General features: G+C 38.6%; 1 protein-coding gene across 1 annotated transcript in view; it reads left to right on the top strand.

Moving 5' to 3' along the window:
- Nucleotides 1-20,852, top strand: part of WWC2 (WW and C2 domain containing 2) — a 176,434-nt gene that overhangs the window by 136,180 nt on the left and 19,402 nt on the right. Inside the window, 8 exon segments of the mRNA XM_042468382.1 lie at nucleotides 790-910; nucleotides 3,241-3,321; nucleotides 3,420-3,506; nucleotides 7,568-7,760; nucleotides 10,995-11,153; nucleotides 12,391-12,527; nucleotides 15,089-15,278; nucleotides 18,774-18,935. Coding sequence (XP_042324316.1) covers nucleotides 790-910; nucleotides 3,241-3,321; nucleotides 3,420-3,506; nucleotides 7,568-7,760; nucleotides 10,995-11,153; nucleotides 12,391-12,527; nucleotides 15,089-15,278; nucleotides 18,774-18,935 — 1,130 coding nt within the window.

Raw genomic sequence — 20,852 nt, 5'->3', positions numbered from 1 at the left:
GCCCCTTCAATCCTGCCAAGAAACCTACTTTTACAGTAGACTCTCCCCAGAATGGAAGCTCTTTACTGCTGGCCCATCCACAGTTGTCTACAGCAGCCAGCTTGTCTTCCCACAGAGGATGAGGAGAAGGTGGGGGTGAGGAGTCAGTTGGGGGAGAGCCAAATGTATAAGGAGTTAAGGCAAGGAGGGAGAAAAGGTGTGCATGTGAGTATATATGGTACTTAGAGCAATGGTTCTTAATGGTAGGCATGAGCTGCTTTGAAAAACAGATGAATGCTACAAGAAGGAAGTTCAAGAGGGAGAATTTAATTCATTATATCTTTGTGCCTGGTTTTACAGATCTCCTGAAGCCAAAAGTGGAGAACCTAATTTGGAGGGCTTGTTTTATTGGATTTAAATGGGAGGGGGGAGGAGAGACGGTGGGTATCTCAATGAAGGAGAGATGGGATATAAATGTAACAAATGAGGTGTAAAGTGGATTGGTTCCTTTACTTTTAATGGTAGTGGAAAGGAGAATTTTACAGTTTCTCTCAGCCCACAGGACAAGTTATACAGTACTTAATAAATTTGATAGTCTGTATAAACTATAGAGTGAACAAAGTTGGGTATTCTTGGATCTGACATGGTTTAATGTGATTGCTATAAATGAGTTCATAATTCTATTGCAAAAATGATTAGTTTCTCTAACTCATAAAATTTTCTTTAATTTATGAACTGAGAGTTTGGGGTATACCTTTTACTGATCAATATAATCTAAAACAGGGGCTCTCTTTTTTTACCTTTACTTAGGTGTTGACTTACCAAGAAGAGTAAGTCACCTGCTTGAGGAGAAGGCAGGATGTGTATCTGCTGCAGTATCTGATGAATCTGTTGCTGGAGACAGTGGTGTATATGAAGCATCCGTAAAACAGTAGGTTATTTAGAAATAACATTCAAGCATCATAATATTTGCAATAATTTGGAAAGCTAGTGTGTAAGGTTGAGTCTGATAGCTAGCATGGTATAGTTCGAACATTGGACTATGACTCAGGGAACTCAGGGTTCAAATCCCTGCTCAGCCATAGAAACCCAGTGGGTGACCTTGGAAGTTGCACATTCTCAATGTCAGATTAAGGCAAAGGAACCTCTCACAATCACCACCTTGAACAAATCATGCAAAAAAAGAAAACATGATAATTTGTCTTAGGGTCATCATAAGTTGGAAATGGCTTGAAGGCACACAACAAGTCTAAATTAAATCAAATTATATGTTGTTTTTATTTTTTAAAAATCTACAATCTGCCTTCTGTATCAACCTATTCTGCATGCATGGATTCAACCAACCACAGCTGTAAAATATTCACACACAAAAAGCAGACCCTGATTATTATTATTATTGCCATTTTACTACACCAGTGTATATGATGGGACTTGAGCATCCATTTATTGTGGTATCCATAGAGGGTCCAGAACCAAAGCCCAGCAGATACCAAGGGCCCATTCTATTATCAGTGATTTAAGTAGTAGTAAGTACATTAGCTGGATGTTGACTTGGCTATTCTGCCATCAGTCCTCAACTTGCCCATACTAACAGTCTTATTAAAAATGGACATCCCCCTTTGATTTTTTAAAGATAACACTGCAGTTCTGCATCTGATGAAATAAGGACACATAATGATGCCTTAAATAAAACTTTGTGAGGTTGCCACAGCAAATCATATTAAACAGAAGTGGATCCAAAGAACTGAGAATGCAGACTGAAATGGGCAAGAAATAAGAAAAATGGGAACTGAAAAGCAATCACTTTAAAAATTACTCAACAGCTCTGAAAGAAAAAAGATGTTTATCAAGAAAAGTTTGGTGGGCTTTGGGGAAATCTATTTGGATGATTTGGGTATGCTAATTTTAAAGTGAGTATCAGTGCTCAAAATATTCTTTGGTTGGCATCCTGTTAATTAGTCCCATCTAGAATAGGACTATGCATCAATCATTGAATGGTGAATCAATACATAGATAAATCTAGTGAACTGAATGGGTCTGTTCTAGTAAGGACCAACATAGGATGTAGATCTGTATCTACTTTAAATTTAAATTTAAAAATTGTTTGAAACACCAAAAATTTCTGTAGGTTTTTAAAAATATGCAGATGCTGTGGGTAATTTTGTTTTCTAAAAGTCTCGCTTTTTGAGTCTTTTAAATATGGGAAGAGGATGAGACTCTGTCTAGAATCATCTTAATGGCATGCTACCTGTCTGGAACAGTGTGTAGACGTAGTAGGGAGATGGAAGATAAAGCCATCTCAATCACCTGGACAGATAGGCTCCAGCAGAATAGCCTTTTCTCTGAACAAAGGCAACTTCCTATGCTGTCCCTCCATCCCGTTGCTGTTATGTCTGCAGCCATTTAGCTGCTGCCAATGCTACCTCAATTGATTTATTTATGCCGGCCAAGAGGATGACAGCCCCTGTATGCTGGCCTAAACCTGTTAAGAAGAGGTCAGCCTGAAATATAAAATAGTTATACATTATAATCATAACAAATGCAGTTACCAATAATTCATTTTAGCAAAGAAATAGGAGAAGGGAAAAGGAGATTGACCCAGTTTTTTTTTATTGGCAGAAGAAAATGCAAATACAATCTCACATCCCAGATAAGTAATTTCAAAAATAGGGGATTTTCGCTCTCTTTTTTAGCTATTGATGTGAAGTTTTATTTTTTAAAGAAGCCTTTTTGTGCCTCCCTCTATCTTGTCACACCATATTCATTGTAGTAATCATACCAAATGGGCTAGTAAATAATAAAGGGAGAACTGCATTATAGAAAATTTCAGCTGAATTGTATACTCAGAAAAGGGCCAAGTTTACTGTTCACCTGAAATCTCTAAAATGCTATTGCTGGAAATTATAAATGATGATGAGCCTTCAAGACTGGGTCGTCCGATAACTTACCATTTGTGAGATAAATGTAACTTTTAAAAATCTTTAAAGGAGTCACTATTTTCTGATATTGTGCTTTGATAACTTGAGTACACATGCCTTTACAAATTGTTCAGACTGGAGGGAAGCCAGTTCAAATAAATCAGATGAAGTTAACCAAGTTGGAGTTGGGATGCATTTCCCATAATCTTTAGCCATCATGGCTATGGTCAGGGGCAATGGGAGTTATTGTCCAAGCATATCTAAGAACAATAATCTAGGAAACTCTGCTTCTTAGTGCTACTGTTAGCTATCTTCAGCTCTCTATACTGTATCTGTTCTCTAGACCAAATGATGGTGAAGAAGTTGCATATAGCGAAGATGATACCACAGTTCTAGAGACAGCTCAAGTACAAATAGGACTCAGGTAAGTCATCATATATAGAAAAAGAGAGAGTATCTTTATACAATACCAAAAGTGTTACAAATGTCTAATACAGATTTCCCCTCCATTCTTCTTCACAGATATGATACAAGCAGCTCAAGTTTTGTCATCATTGTGGTACGGTTACAAAATCTCCATGCCCTTTCGGTATCACCTGGCTCTAAAGTGTAAGTTCTTCTGAGATTATACAAGCATTGAGAATGGAGGATTTTTGAGGAAAATGCACTTTTCAGGAACTCAAATTCATTTATCACCCTTTGATTGCACAAAATACAAATATTTTGCTGAGAATTTCACTTCCTCCTCCTCCTCAAACTGCTGCAGATGTCAGCTTCTTACAAAGCAAAATGTATCTCCCGCCAATTTTCCTCTAGCAAGTGTTCTTGCAAGTTATTGTAATGGGCATCTACTGAAATAGTATTAGCATAAGATGCATGTCTCTTTCCTCGATAGCAGGAAAGCATTCAGAGTGGGGCAAGTCTTGGAGCTCTTCCTATCAATGAGAGGAAGAAAAATTCACTAAGTTAAATTTTCATTTTCTTTGCTATGGTTTCTGTACATCGCACATATGGGAACTGAATCTATCCAGAGCCTTCTATGTAGGTTAACTGTGTGTGTCATTCACACATTGTCTGATAACTACAATAAGTGAGTCCTTAATTGCTTAGGTAAGATCTGTAACGTGCAAACATGCAAAATGTCACAGTTTCATTGCATAGGTACAGGGAAACAGAGCAGCCAGAGTCAAACTACTCATTGGAACAGGTCATTCACACTGTTCCTTCCACATTTATCATGCTGGTACTGATGATTTGAATGATGATCTCACAGTGCTCCTTCTTCATACAGTTTACATGGCTTTTGTACATTTTTTTAAAAAAATCAATTTTGATTTTCATTCTCTAGAATGATTGTTTAACTCCCCAAAAGAGGGGGAAATCTGAACAGATGAAAGACTATGCTCCCCCTTCATAGCACAGCACTGCCATGTGACTGAAGTGTTTCTTGTGGGGTTTTTTTCCTGTTGCATTTTACTTTTGAAGGATGCGTGTTTCTTCTTTTCAACAAGCAGTACCCTCTTTTCCAAAAAGCAAACTACCACACTGCCCCCTCACATACTGTATATACTCATGTACGAGTCGACCTCATGTATAGGTTGAGGGAAGGTTTCAGAGTCAAAATTCTGGGTTTTGATATGATCCATGGATGTCGAGGGTAAAACTTAGTGGGCTATAAAGAAGGATGGAAAGGGGAAAGTACCACTTTCATCCCTCCTTCTCCTTCTCTGAACCTTTCCCAACTGATTCCCAGGTGCTGGAGGAGAGATTTTCAGATTGAGAAAGGAAGCAAGTGGATTTAAATGGAGAGTTGTTTCCATAGGTAGCAAGGTCTTGCAAAATGGACTGGAGATATGGTTTTAAATGGAGGGGTTTTTTTGGGTTTTTTTGTGTTTGATTTTGGTTTTGGTTTTGGTTTTTTTATAGGAAGCAGGGTCTTGCAGAAGGGACCAGAGAGAGAAGCAAGTGGATTTAAATGGAGAGGTTTTTCCATAGGAAGCCTGGTCTTTCCAAATGGAACAGAGAGAGAAGCATTTAAATGGGGAGGCTTTTCCATGGGAAGCCAGGGCTTGCAAAACAGAGCAGAGAAAGAAGCAAGTGCTTTTAAATGGAGAGGCTTTTCTATGGGAAGCCAAGGCTTGCAAAATGGAGCAGAGAAAGAAGCAAGTGGGTTTAAATGGAGAGGTTTTTCCATGGGAAGCCAGGGCTTGCAAAATGGAGCAGAGAGGGACGCAAGTGTTTTTTAAATAGGAAGTTTTTCCGATAGGAAGCAAAGGCTTGCAAAATGTAATGGAGGGCGAAGGAGTTGGTATTCAGTGGAGATTGGAGTACCAGCCTTGCTTGCTTGCTTTAGGACCTTTCTAAGCAATACTGATGTATTGACCCTTATATAAATCTACCCAAGATTTTAGAGGCAATTTGGGGGCATACATTTCTCAACCTATAATCAAGTATATATGGTACACTCCAGGGTCTTCTAGATTAGGAATTTTTTATGTGGTGGGCTTTCAAATTGTTCTTGTTGACATGCAGTTAGATAGGTGAAAGTGAATCCAGCCAGTTGAAAAATCAGCTTTCTGAGCCTTCCAGTTTGTTTGTTTGTTTGCTTGTTTGTTTGTTTGTTTGTTTGTTTTATCTAGGAGGTCTCAGACTTTTTGTCCTTACCTGAAATGTAGGCCAGTTCCAATACTCCAGCAAATTTCCTTAATACAGCTCAGTTTTTCCAAAGATTCATGTGATAGTTGAACAGAAATTTCTCCTCAGAAGAGCTGACTTTAAACTGAGAATATGGCTGAGTTGTTTCTAATATTCATTCACTGCTTTGAGACTTTCCAACATTCACTGTATGTGTGGGATGTATTTGCATTTCAAAGTAATTGCAGTTTCACTTTCTCATTTCATCAGTGGAGTAATGCTTTTTTGCCTGAGCATGAAATGCCTCCTATATTATGAGCACTTGTCTCAGGCAAGGTGGTTTAATTTGAGGAAATAATTACATATTATATGAAATTCATGGGTTACCGTAAGACAACAGGTGACTTGAAGGCACACACACATGCATGCACGGCATCATCAGTTATTTGTTTGTTTATTTATTTCTATCCCACCTATTCCGAGTTCGAGACGCAAAGCAGCTTACAACAGATTTTTTAAAAAACAAATTGTTAAAAATGTGCAAGATAAAACCAGCTTAAAACATACATCATTACACACACACACACACACACACACACACACACACAATCTGCAGCACAACAATTAGTAGTTTTTTGTGGGTTTTTCGGGCTATGTGGTCATGTTCTAGAAGAGTTTCTTTTTTGGGAAGAAACTCTTCTAGAACATCGCCACATAGCCCGAAAAACCCACAAAAAACTATGGATGCCGGCCCTGAAAGCCTTCGACTTCACACAACAGTTAGTAATATCCAAGACATTGTTTAGGTAAAATAAGACTTATGCAGTCATTCATCCAATGCCTGATGAAATAGAAAAGTCTTTACTTGTCTGTGAAAAGAAAGTACGGAAGGTACCAGCCCAACCTCTCTGGGAAGGGAGCAGAGGTACGAGCATCTAAGCTTTCAAATGTAGTTGAACTACAATACCCATTAGTTATAGCTATGAGAGCACATGATGAGAGATGAATGGAGTTGTAGTCCCACCACCATCTGGAAGATAACATGTTACCTATTTCTGCTGAAAGAGCTGCTTTCTGCATCACAGTATGGCATCAGAGTACTCCCACAAGCTGCTCCATACTAGAAAAACAGCACATGAGTGCACATGGAGAGGGAGAGATTGCTGACTCATCCTTATCCTCTGGCATTATTTATGTGAATTTTTACCCTTCCCGGTTTGTTTTCAGACATGACAAGATATCTGAAGAATACTCCCATATTACTAAACTATAATATGGGAGGAAGCAGTCTTATAAACATTTGTTGAGGAGGCAGAGGTGGGGAAAAGGCTGCTGTGGTTGTGGTTAGTACTGGATTTAAGCACATTTCCCCACATGATCCAGGCCCTAGATGTAATCAAATGTGATTGTGCAGCAAGAGAAATGGCACTTGGTCTGAGTAAATGAAAGCTTAAACATTATAAAATATTCCACTATTTCCCTCTCAGCAGTTATTTGTTTTCTATCCCTTCAGAGTAATATTCCCTCTTCTGCAGTATTTCCATTGGAGAGAATGAAGCATCATAATGCATCCTCTGGTATTTCCATTAGGATAGCAAACTCTGCTTTCCATAAAATGATTTCTCAGTCACCATAACCAGTACCACCAACACCACTTCTTTTCATTATGTTCCCAAGCAACACCTTTAAGGGGGGGCAGGGTTTGAGGTTTATAACTATGGGATAAATTTATGAGTATCTCTTCTTTTGCACAAATCCACTCCGCTTCTTCTGGTCCTGTCAATTAGAGCATTTCAGTTTTCTTGCCCTATTTATTTTCAAGGTCATTTGCCAGTTTCTCAAATAGCTTGGTTTATTGGGAGACATTTACTCTTGGCAGCTGTAATTCAGTAATCATTGGAACTTCTGAACATGAGAATTAGGTAGAAAAATATTAATGCAACTCATGAAAGTGTATCTAGTTCCAGAATGTAACAGGCATGTGGACTTGATGGTGCTATTTTCAATATTTTCTTTCATTGCCTTCCCATATCTAGGTATTTTAGAGTTGCCGTTCTTCCATCTTCAGCTGACATCAGCTGTCTTTTCCGTACAAAAGTCCATTCTGCTGCTGAAACTCTTTTATTTAGTGAGATGTTCAGAGTAACTATTTCCCAGGCATCTTTGCATCAGAAAACTTTGAGAGTGGATGTCTGCTCCGTCAGTAAAACTCGTCGAGAAGAATGCCTAGTAAGTATTCTTTATTATTAGCTTTGTTTGATGCTTTTATGTTTGAGGTTGTTTGGTTTTTTTCCCCCCATGCTAATAGGTGGTTTCTGAACTGTGCATTAGTAACCTCCACAAGACTGAATATATTCATCTCTGATATTGGATGATTGCAGTGTTTAGACTCTCTTTTGATCAGAGTATTACAGAGGTAGACAATTTGTTCAGTACTGAGGGCTTCATTGAAAATGCATCATGAGCCTGAGGGCTGCAGCTAATATGCATATTTTAGATGCATGTAAATAAGGGTAATTTGCATTCCATTTTAATGGATGTGGTGAATAGCGAATCAGAATGTGAGAGAATAATGTGCTCTTTGGTGTAGATTCTACAGTGAAGATTTTGTTTAGTCCATCAGCTCAACTTTGTATATATTGAGTTAGAAATTAAACTGCTAAGAACTTTGAACTAATTTATGCATCTGATCTGTTTGCATTTAATCAATATGTTCCCCTATATTTTCCTAGAACAGAATTTTGAGGTTCTTGCGTTCCTAGGGACCCCTACCAGGGGTGACATTGATCAGAAAATTGCAAATCCTTGTTCCTGGAAACATCCAACAACTCTGGTTCTCCTTTAAAACCATGTCCCTCTGTCACACTTTATATCAACCCCCAAAATGTGATTTTCAACCCTGGAGGTGGCTTTCTTGCCCTGTCTAGGTTCAGTTTTATGGTGTAATGCAGCTTGTGAACCCCTGAAGCTTGAAAAACTTAAGGCAAGCTGAAACTCCTAGGACTTACATACAAGCCAGAGTGAGAGTCTAATTTGCTTGTAAAATATTATATACCTTACATAGTTTTGTCTGCAAGAAAAAAATTGTTTAGCATCATCTTGTAGATAGAATATGCAGGTTTGCGGGGGGGGGGGTGTTTTTAACTTGTCAATTGCATGAGGGGAAAAAATAAGCTTCCAATTTTATCAGAAAACCTTTAAAAGGAAATTGACCTCCAGGATTGTAAATCCCATTTTGGGAATTGATACAAGGTGTGACAGAGTTCATGCCAATATTATGGTTGCAGTATGCCATCTTTTGTCTACTAGACTATGGTTTTGGAAATAGCAAATGGTTTTCCCCATTAATTTGAAAAGCCTAGATGCTGTGAAAGAGCCTAGATGCTGTGAAAAAGTATTCATTGTGTTTACAAGAACACCATTTTTCACTCCAACGTGATCACTAATCTCCTTGCTATGGCCCTTGAAAGGAACTGAGAGCTAGCATAAAGGTTCTAAAGATCCTTTAGCTGTTTTTCTTGATGTGCAGAGGATAACCCCTACATGTGTGGAATTATCTTCCATACCACCAAGAGAATAAATAAAAGTCACAGGAGAAATTATCTTCAATACATAGTTTTTTGTGGGTTTTTTGGGCTATGTTGCCATGTTCTAGAAGAGTTTATTCCTGACGTTTCGCCAGCATCCATGGCTAGCATTTTAATTCTCTGAAGATGCCAGCCTTAGATGCTGGCGAAACATCAGGAATAAACTCTTCTAGAACATAATAATAATGATGATGATTATGGTGATGATGTTTATTTATATTTCCTGCCTCTCTCATGGATTGAGGTGGGATTACATCATTAAAATGATACATAGTACAAAATATAATCAATAAAACACTAATACTGAATTCACCAACATTCTTATTAGTTCTCTAAAATAGCAATTCAACAATTAGCCAACAATCATAGTCAAGAGTGGGGTGATCATCATAACCTTTTATATGGAGTCTAGTGGATAAGCCCGAACATGGCCACATAGCCCGAAAACCCCACAAAAACCATGGATCCCAGCCATGAAAGCCAAACTCATCCTGTATAATAGTATCATAGTAAGAACCTGATTGCTTTATTTTTCTCCATGCTTTTCAAGCTGCTGTTCCAGCAGCTGTCCAGTGAATGATAGTATAACGGGAACATATTGATTAATAACTGTGGACCCAGCCAGAGTGTAAACTAATAGCGCCTGAGGCATGTTGCACAATTGGGTTCTCAAAGTCTCTAGCTATAAGCCTGAATTTTCTTTCTTTGCATATAAAACCTGTTTCTTCCTCATGAAGAAGATGGATTTAGGCCAACTACATTTTGCCTCAGGCATCAACTTAGCCAGTACTCTCTCTTGCATGTATCTATTATGGTTGATTAGTAATATAAAATATAAACAAGGTGTTTTTTTTTCCTGCATTGCCTATCTGATCTTGAATATTTACCAATTATTTGTTTTTAGAAAACAGTCATTAAACCATGTGACCCTTATACTGAGAACAAAATATAACAACTGAAGAACAAAAAATAACAAATTTGTGACTTGAATTGCTTTGCTCTTTCTCTCCTACAAGCTTTAAGTGCTACCCCAAACTATGTTCTGAACCAGCATTATTGCATCATTTCTGTGCCATCTGCTCTGGATAAACACTTACAAGGCTTTTCATCTCTTTCTATGGCTCTTCTTTTCTGTCATGCAAATGATGTAATCAGTGTTACACAGAGACATCCATACAGATCCATGTGATGCAATTGCCCATACACTCTTGTAGACACTTTTGAGAAGTGGAAGAATTTTATAGACGGAGCCTTCACATAGAGTGCTCCCATCACACTTTATTTTATATGCATAGTGGAATAGACGAACGCAGATTCACTCATCTACCACATGGAGTTAACTTAACCCATTTGTGTATTTACTTCAGTTTCAATCTTGGTTCTAAGTTACTATTATACTTGAATCAAAAAGATGTGCAGGTACAGTGGTGCCTCGGGTTACGAAATTAATTCGTTCCGCGGCCGCTTTCGTAACCCGAAAAGCCTTCGTAAGCCGAATTGCCATAGGCGCTAATGGGGAAAAGCCGCGTTTCGTGCGAAAAAGCCGAAAAAAGCACCAAAAATTTTCTTCGTATCCCGAAAAAACATTCGTAACCCGGAACAATGATTTCCTATGGGATTTTTTCGTATCCCGAAAATTTCGTAACCTGGGTATTTCGTATCCCGAGGTACCACTGTATAGTTGATGTTTTTAATTGTAATGATATAAGAGACAGTTGAAACAATGTTTATGTGGCAAAACCATTCTGAAATATTTAAACTATTTCATAATTCTTTCCATTAAAGTCCATGACATAAATCTTTACTCCCAAAAATTGAATTGGATGGAGGCCAATTAAAATGACCAAATAAACTAACCTTTTGTATTTCTCTGTAGGCTGGAACTCAGATAAGCCTGGCAGATTTGTCACTTTCAAATGAGACTTCTACTCTGTGGTATAATTTGCTCACTTACAAGAAGATTTCTGGCAAAAAGAAGCCAAAGGAAGATCCTGTGTTTGTACCAAATGATCAATCATCTGGCTCCTTGGATTTGGTAAGCAAGTTGGTAACCTGGAGAGAATTGTAGAAATAGTAGCAGTTTAATAGCAATAGTCACAACTCTACTGTCTAAATTTTTGCCCCATCCGACTGTCTTTATTAGCTGACTGTCATATGCTCTAAGCTGAGTTGCATAATTTGGCTACTAAACACCATTCTCTATAGTAAGAAAAAAGCAATGTTAACCATTTTCTGTGGATAAACTACTAGCTCATAACTAGAAGGCAAGATTATAACCATTCCTCCTAAGATACTGACTTTCCAGAGGCAGGATATGCTTTCTTTTCTCTTTTAATGGAGAAATATTTAGTCATGCAATTTTCCTCACTCACATACTGTTCTTAGATACTTATTTCAAAAATTAATAAGGGGATTGGATCAGACAGTATCTTAATTTGTGCACAGTGGAGAACAAGAGTATGCTTTTTGTAGCATGCCTGTCCCAATTCCATAGTCTATGTGTGCCTTAGGTTCTTAAGGGTATATGCACTTGAAACCAATGGACATGCGACAGAGTACTGTATAACTGTCACATATAAACTACCAAGAGCTTGGCCTTCATGGAATTGGAATGTGGGTATGCAGATCTTGAAGGATTGCTGCCCATGTATGAAATGTCCAAAAGCGTTCAGAATGGGTTCTGCAGGCCACCAATGCAGAACACCCTTTGGGGGAAAGACATTCTTGTTCTTCATTGTATCTCAAGATATGAGTCAAGATATTATCCTGTCTGACTGGCAGATACTTGTGTCAGTTATAGCTTTTGCCAACAGTATATAAGTTGGAGACTTGCCTTTACTAAGCTGCTACTTCTGTGGCTGTTGCCTGGGTCTGTGTTATTTTTTATGTGGCACTTCGTTGTAAAAAAAATGTATCATTTAGCATATGTTAGACCACCTTCTGAAATAGTAAGTTTTTATACAGGGTATGATTTTCACAGGAATACATGAAATTTTGAATTAAGAGGATAGCATGGTAAGATTATGTCACCTGAGTCACAGTATTTGAATAAGCCTGAGTGACTGATGATGTTACCCTGATTATATAACTGTGCACCTAGAGCTGTTTTAAAACTCACTACATTTAGTTTGAAAATATAGGCATAATATAATGAAACAGACAGTGTCTTTTTTGTCTATGTTCTCAATTGTTGATGGGGCAGGTTTTATAAACAGTCCCTTCTTAAAACATATATTATAATAACAGGAAACTGTCTCCAATGCCTCTGTTAGGATGCTGTGTCAGCACTACTAGAAAGAACTTCAGCTGAGCTGCAAGCTGTAGAACAAGAATTGGCAAAGGAGGAAGAAGAAGAGGAAGAGGAAGAAGAAGTGAATGTACAAGAGCTACAGAATGCTGAGGAAGACTGGTGAGATGAACTCTGTTTTTCATTATTAAAATTGGCCAAAAGACATGAAACAAAGAAGGCTGTGGCAAGAAACCTTTTCTCACCATCTGCTACTTGTCCAAACAGAAATAACTTTTAATCCATTTTGGATTTGCTTTACTTGTTGTTTTCCCAACAGCAGCTTCTCCACTGCTGCAGACAGAAGTTGTTGGGTCATTTTTTAATCAAAATAGTTTGTTTCTTTAGTGGAACTGCAGCAAAGAGAACAATGAGTAAGCTAATATATATTCACATACTGTATTCACATCTGCCCACTGAACCCCCCATCAGCTAGTTTCCACATGAGGGAAAACAAACTCAGTTTGAATCCAGAGAAAATGGAAGTACTGGTGATAGGTTCCCCAGGCCCGGGGAAGGAAATTTATCCACCTGACCTGAATGGAGTCACACTTCCCCTGAAGGATGAAGTTTGCAGTCTATGAGTACTTCTGGACTCGTCTCTGCAGTTGACATCTCAAGTAGATGCAATGGTCAGAGGTGCTTGCTATCAACTTCGGTTGATATGCCAACTGCAACCCTACCTGGGCCAAAGGGACCTTGAAACTGTGGTACATGCTCTGGTAACCTCTCGTCTAGATTTCTGTAATGTGCTCTACATGGGGCTACCCTTGTACCAAGCTCGGAAGCTTCAGTTAGTACAAAATATGGCAGCCAGACTGGTCACCAGTACATCTAGGTTTGACCATATAACACCTATTTTAAAAGATCTTCACTGGCTGCCTATTTGCTTCTGAGTGCAATACAAGGTGTTGGTTATTACCTATAAAGCCCTACATGGCTTGGGCCCGAGTTACTTGACGGACCGCATCTCCCCATATAATCCGGCCCGCACACTCAGAACATCCAGGAAGAATCTTATGGAAATTCCACCTTCCAAATCTGTATCTACATCCCAGTTGGCCTTTTCAGTGGCAGCCCCGCAAATCTGAAATAGCTTTCCCGAGGAGCTCCATTTGACGACCCCCCTAGAAACATTTTTTAAAAGGCTTAAAACCTTCCTTTTTTGTCAAGCCTTCCCCCCGATAAATGAAGCTGTGTATGTTGATGCCATTGAGTCCCTGCCTTACCTTGCTGTATGACTGTGTTTTAAATTTTGTATAATTGGGTTTTATCTAGAGATGTTTGTAACGGTTTTCTACGGTTGTAAACCGCTTTGATCTGTGGAAAAGCAGTATACAAATAAAAATTTTTATTATTATTATTATTATTTAAGATTGTGTAGAGAGAGAGAGAGAGAGCAGGGTTCTCCCTGGACTCCTGCTGTCAGTGGACTGGGGACCTGGAGAAAGCTGCTGAATGCTCATGGGTACTCTCTGTGAGCTGGAAAGGTTCCAGATAATGGAAAGAGGCTTATGTCTGTTTAGAAGGCTTGCTTCTTGCAGACCTGACCTCAAACCATGAACTATCTTTAAACACATTAATACAGTAATGTGAAACTGAAGGCTTTCACAGCTGGCATTCATAGTTTTTGGGCTATGTGGCCATGTTCTGGAGGAATTTATTCCTGACGTTTCACCTGCATTTATGGTTGGCATCTTCAGAAAATGGTGGCATGGAAGTGAATGGGGTATATATACTGTGTTACCTTTGGTTGGGAGGAAGTGATTTACATGTTAATCTGTGTGTTGGTCTGTTAGAAATTAACATGTAAATTACTTCCTCCCAACCAAGGAGTCATACAATATATATAGCCCACTCTCTTCCATGCCACCTTGTCTGAAGATGCCAGCCAAAGAGGCAGGTGAAACATCAGGAAAAAATTCTTCCAGAACATGACCACATAAGCCTGAAAAACCCACAAAAAATTAATCATGTTTTTGGATTCAGTCTTGTGCCGTCCACAATAAATATAATGTCTGATGAATGAATCTTTTGTTAGGAATGTAATCCAATGAGTTTATTGCTTTGTTTTAGATTCAGTGTAAAAAAATACTGATGCAATTTGGGTGTGTGTGTGGAATTCACAATGTTCTGGTAAATTGAGAAGCTTACCTAATTTAATGGACTGAGAACTCAACATAAATTATCCTGTACTTATGATAATCCTGTACTTATGTACATTTTGGAATAATTTTTTGATATCAAAAATTTTATGTGGTGGGTTTTAAGACAGTATTGCTCAAAGTGGTGGTCCACCACCATTGCCTATAAGTCTGTAGTAAATTTCCTAGAAACTGTTCTAATAAGATAAAGAAATAGCACCAATATAGTACTGGTTCCTGGCACGTTAGGGGGAAACTGTCAAGCTGCCACATCAGATAGCTTGAGGAACACTGTTTTAGAGGAGGTGATTTCTAACTGAACTTTCTGTTTTTCTTGGAGCAAATGATAAATATAAAGGATGTAACATGTCAGATCATGAAAGCATTTTAGTAAAATTCTTATCCGCTTCTGTCCAAGATAATGAGTTGATGATAATACATCTTTTATAGATAGTTTACATCCAAAACATAATAGTATTTTCTTGTCTTTCAGCTTTGCTAGTTCAAGGAGTAAACTTGAGTTACTTTTTTTTCTCACAGGCTAGGAATATTGGCAGAGGCATCCCATGCCACTGTGACAGAAGAGGAGGGTGCTGTTAAAAGTGCAGACAAAAGTGAATATGTAGATTTCTGTTCTGAATTGGTAGAGGTAGAAGAACTCAAGGACGGGGAGGACAGCAGCCCTACAGATGTGCATCACAATGAAGAAGTTGCAGTATTGCCCACACTGGTGAGTACTTTAAATGGTCTTTTCCAAAAACATCATGAAGATGACTCTGGCATTCTTTGGCTGGTCATGAACCATCAGGGTAGTGTATTTAAGATTAAGAGCATGAAAATTTATCATGAGGCACTTATTTGTCATTTTTGTAGTATTTTAAATATGTCAGTTCATCATTTGGCCTCCTCAGTTGCTTTCTAACACATCCTTTTCTGTTGTTGTCATTGTTGCCTTCAAGTCATTTTCTACTTATGGCAACCCTAAGGTATCATGGGGTTTTCTTCATACCATACAGCATACTGATACATTTTGCTTTGTTGTTAAGGGAGATAAGCAAAAAAACAAAAACAAAAATCCTTAAATCCATAAGAGAAGCATTCAACTTGCTAGTTAACATTTAATGCTTATTTGTTAGAATATTCATGTTTAATAATGAATCTATTAAATATTTAATAGGTTATTTAATGCTGAGGCTATACTTGCATATATGTATGGCTTAATATTTTTATTTTTGCCATTGTTATGAAGTTTTAATAATAAGGGCTATGTTTTTCAGAAGAGTGCAGAACTCTGTGTGTGTGTGTTAGGATGGATTGATCAGTTTATTTATTTCTAGACTATTTAGGTTTTGCCTTAGATCAGTTCTGGGACATTCCTATATTAATCTGGAAGTTTTGTAAGGTGGAAATTATAGAGGTGTTCATGTTTAAATATAAAATTTGACTATGTTTTCCTACCAAGATATGCATTTCCTAAATTTTATCTTAAAATACGTATTTTGTTGACATACTGGCACATTTGAAAGTTGAGAGCTGCATTGCATAAAAATGCAAAGTCTGAATAAAAACTGCATCCTGAACTAGGGCTCTTTCATACTTCCCAATTATAGCACTATGGTTCCACTTAAACTACAATGGCAACATTCTGTGGAATGCTAGGGTTTGCAGTACTAGAGCTCTCTGGCTGAGATTTTGGATACCCCTCCCTAAACTGCCAATCCCAGGATTCCATAAAATGGAAACATGCAGTTAGTGAAATCATGGCTCTAGAACTGTGCAGTGTTTGTGAAGTAAAGTTTAGGTCTGTTTGCTTCAGAATGTGGACTGAATTAAATCCTCAAGTATCTTGTCTTTGTGTCCTCTTGCTCTTAACTCTGACCTGTTGCCTTGTTCCCACCTACTCGCTTCCTTCCTCTCTTTCCCTGTTAATATTTTACTTTTCATATATTCCAAATGAGGGCCTTTTAAGTATCAGAGTATAATTCCATTTGACATTAGTAGCTTCATTGGGGGGAGGGGGGTCCAGGCCACACCGGGTAACATCCCAGATGGGGGGTGATGGCCCAGGATGGGGGGGGTGACACAAGTAATCTTCTTGCCGCCTTGGCATTGTTTTGGCCCATGCGGGGGCACCTCTACCCCCCACAGGAGCTGCTCCGGCCTACACGGGCTCTCCCCAGGCCCACGCCCACTCTTTCTGGGCTGGGTGGGTGCTCCCCTGGGCCCGCACAAGCACTCCTCAGGCCACATGGGCTCTCTCCACTCTCCCTGGGCCCATGCCCCCCAGTAACGCTACAAATGTGGGGGCACAGCTACAACCCTCATGGATGTCCTTCTGGCCCCAGACTTCCAGAAACCCCACTGGAAGTCCAAGTACAGAAGTCCCACCCACCCCAGAAGTCCCCCCCTTACACTGGGTATCACTGTTTGACATTAGTTTTTATTTTACAAAAACAGTGATTAAAACACACTCCATCGATATATTCATTCTTTTTGTGATAGCTCGCAAAGCAGTTCCTTTCCCAATAGTTGTTGTATACACCATTTTCATTTATGGGCTGAGTGGTGAAAATAAAAGAGAAGAAAAAGAGAAACCCCTATGATAGAACACAGGACACAGAAAAGAGGTTTAGTCCCACTATGTTTAAATCCAGATCGTGATCTAGGTTAAACGGGCATGGTTCCCACTGAATCCGATTTTAGAAATCGGTTCAGAAAGGGGGGGGCATGCTTTTTGTCAATTTTTACCCATTTAACCCACGTCAAAAAGACACTGGGAAAATGGGGTGGTTTTGGGCTGTTTTTCAATTCAGTCCAAGTGGGAACCAGGTGGATTCAAATCGAAATCGAATCTGCCCTGGTTCCCACTGGCAGCCTGGCCCGGGGGGCAGCTGGCATTATCTGGCCTCTCCTGGTCCCCAAATCCCCAGTCCAGCCCTTTACCGGCTTCTTTGGCCGCTGACCGGCTTCCCTGGGCTTTTTGTTTAATTTCTTGTGGCCAGGGAGGCTGGAGGGACATCGTAGAGAAGCTAGAAGCCTTGCAACCTCCTTCCTGGCTTTCCCCCAGCTTCTCTGTGACCTCCTTCCGGCCTCCCCATCCAAAGGAAATTTTTAAAAAGGTGCAGGGAAGCCAGTAAGGAGACTTGACCAGGGATTTTGGGGCCAGGACGGGCTGGGCCAACAAGCTGTCCCCCACCACTTGCCAATTCCTGAACTGATTCCTGAAACCGGCTCCCCCCAATGAAGCTTCTGAACTGGTTTCAAGAATCAGTTCAGGAAACGGATTTTCCAGTAAGTGGGAATGGGCCCTTAGAAGATTAACTCACTATGGTAAGCATTTGGGTAGTTTTGCCAATTCTTCTAAGATAGTGTTGCTGTTGAGCATATTTGTTGCAGAATGGTAGAGCATATGATTTGCATTTTATAAGTCTTTCCAGGTTTGAAATCCTGGAAAACTGCTGCCAGTCAGTAAAGTAAAATGGAGTTAAGTGGACCAACAGCCTGCCAAGAAAAGGGTTTTTATAGTGCTGTACTGTTGTTAATCTTTTTAAAGCAATATTTTAAATTATTTTAATTCTGTTGTTGATTTAAAACTGTTTTAATCTCAACTTCTATAAATGTTTTTAACTGTATATACTGTATTAAATTGTAATAAACTGTATTTATTGTAATTATTGTAATACTGTAATAAGCTCTATTTATTGTAATTTTCTGCTTTTTGTAAGCCACCTTGAGTCCCACCCTGAACAAAAGGCAGAATATAAATAAAGTCATGGATGGATATATGAATGGATGGAACATAGTAGGAAGCTTCCAGTGTTTTTCTATTTGCTTTTAAACAGCAAATGTATGTTTTGTCAAATATTAGTTTCATCTTCTGCATAACCATAGGTAGGATAACCTGGAGCCATAAGAGCTAATAAAAAGCGTTAATTTCATTTTAAAATGGGACTTTTATTTATTTAAAAATTAACTCCATCTTTCACTATAATCTGAATTTGACACATTGTTATCCATGAGGATCTACACAGCCATCAGACTAGCAAAAGTGTGACACTTTGTCTAGTAAATTACCATTTAAGAGTCACATCCTCTTGAGGAACAGAGCACACATCTCTGTTTTTACTATATGTCACAGTAAATGCATTTGGATTCCTTTATGGTAAATACACATGGTTAATTGGTTTTTGTTTTAAATGAGAACTGTTTATTATGTGCTCAACAGGTTGATAAGGAGACAAACACAGATGACAGGACTGACAGAGTGGCTGTACGACCCAAGGACAGAACCAGCCTAAAGTCTCAACAGCATCCTTTTGTCAGGAACAGCATGATAGTGCGTTCACAAACCTTCTCTCCAGGAGAGCGGAACCAGTACATCTGTAGGGTAAGATAAAGAGTGTTCTCCATGAGGTCCTATTAACTAAGGACTCACTTAATTGGCATATTGCTGGCAGTGAGCCATATCCTTAGAAGGTAATGCCCATCTGTCAGTTGTTAAGCTGTGGGAAATTCCCACTTTCACCTGTGGAATACATGTGAAAACTCTCAGTCCTTTCACAGAATAATCTTTGGATGTTAATACTTGCATCTTTTTATTGAGTTAAAATAAAGTTTTATGCTGTTGACATTTCTCCCCCTCCTCTAGTCTTGTGTTCATACATACTTGATCACAGATTTTACTGTACATGTACAAGAAGAACTCGCACTTCATACAAATGTATGCAGCACACATACATACACTTGGAATTAAGTCATATTTAAGTCAATAAGAATCATTACTGAATAGACATGCCTAGGGTTACTTTGTAATTCCCCCAAATAATCTAATTCTTTGAATGTGAAAACCTCTTTTAGTATACTTGTTTATACACAACAGCATGCTGCCTCTGTGAGATTTCTGGCAACAAATTATCTGTGCACATGCAAAGTCTGTAATCATAAAAGGAATACAGACTACTACTAGGAACTGAATATACAAATAATTGAGCAATCTGATCTCCAGTATTTTAAATATTCTTATGTGCTCCAGGAGGAAAAGCTTTGTTTACTGACTTCATTTTGGTGTCTTTTAAATATTTAGAATATTGACGGTAAATTCTACAAGAAACAAAACACGTTTCATATGTTCCTTTCATTGTAAGCTGTTCACTTAAACTTTCTAAAATTATTAAAATCCTTCTGGAATTGGGTTGTATAGAACAATAGCCCTAGAAGTTGAGTCTGCCAGTGCTATTAGTTGGAGAAATAAAATTAGATATGATCTATATAATAAACTATACATTTTAGGATGCTGCCACACTGTAGAATTAATGTAACTGGACACCATTTCAAATGCCATGGCTCAATGCTATGGATTTCTAGGATTTGTAGTTTGCTGTGGCACTAGAGTTCTCTCACAGAGAAGGCTATATAATCTCACAAAACTACAAATCCCAGAATAGCATTGAGTAATAGCAGTTAAAGTAGTTTCAAACTGCATTAATTCTGCAGTGTAAATGCCACCTTAGTTGTGAGATTAATGGTTTCTTCACAATCCAACTAGATATCTAAATTAGGCTATTAACTATTGAACTTTAAATGTGTTTCTTACTCTGTAGAGTGCCCTCCTTGTGACATTTCTTTCTCTAATCTAACTCTTCTCTTTAAAATTTCTGACAGGGATATCATTTGGACAAGGTCAAAAGCCTTCTCCGGTGAAAGCAAGGTTGATCAGGAACAATTAATTTTTAATGATAAAAGAAAATATCTGCATGAGTGTCTGTTTTGTCTCTCTGGCAGCTATAACTTTCTGAAACATTGTGCTAGCTGCCTCAAAATTTCACAGAGAACTTTTGGATGTCATCCAAGTTGTAGTGCTGAGTTCCAAATAGAAATTCCATGTTTGTTGGAGGAGTTGCTAGAGGTAAAAAGGGAGAAGGCATAACTTATTGGGATCTCATGATAGACACCTCAGAATTTGTGATCTAAGTGACAGTGTCCAGTTTCAAGTAGAAATTCCAAAGGAGAGGCTTTCTAGAAGTAAAAGATGGGAGCTCCTGTGACTTATTAGGACATCACTGCAAATAGAAACTGCAGAACTGGGCAGTGTTCTTGGCTGTCACCCAAGACGCAGTGGCCAGCACAGTGCTAAGATTTTCAAGGCAGGAAGAAAGGTGGAAAATCAAGGCCCCTGGGCTTTAAAAAGAGCAGGAGAACAGCAGAGGACCCTTTGAAGTAAGGTTCCTGAGGTAAAAAGGGTTGGAGAGTAGACTTTTTAAATTGGAAAAGCTCCATGGAACCATTTGGAGTATTAGGCAAACCC

The sequence above is a fragment of the Sceloporus undulatus genome, chromosome 5 (genome assembly GCF_019175285.1).
Source record: "Sceloporus undulatus isolate JIND9_A2432 ecotype Alabama chromosome 5, SceUnd_v1.1, whole genome shotgun sequence".
Taxonomy (NCBI): domain Eukaryota; kingdom Metazoa; phylum Chordata; class Lepidosauria; order Squamata; family Phrynosomatidae; genus Sceloporus; species Sceloporus undulatus.
Note: the sequence above shows the minus strand (reverse complement) of the source record. Positions and strands in the feature narration are given on the sequence as shown.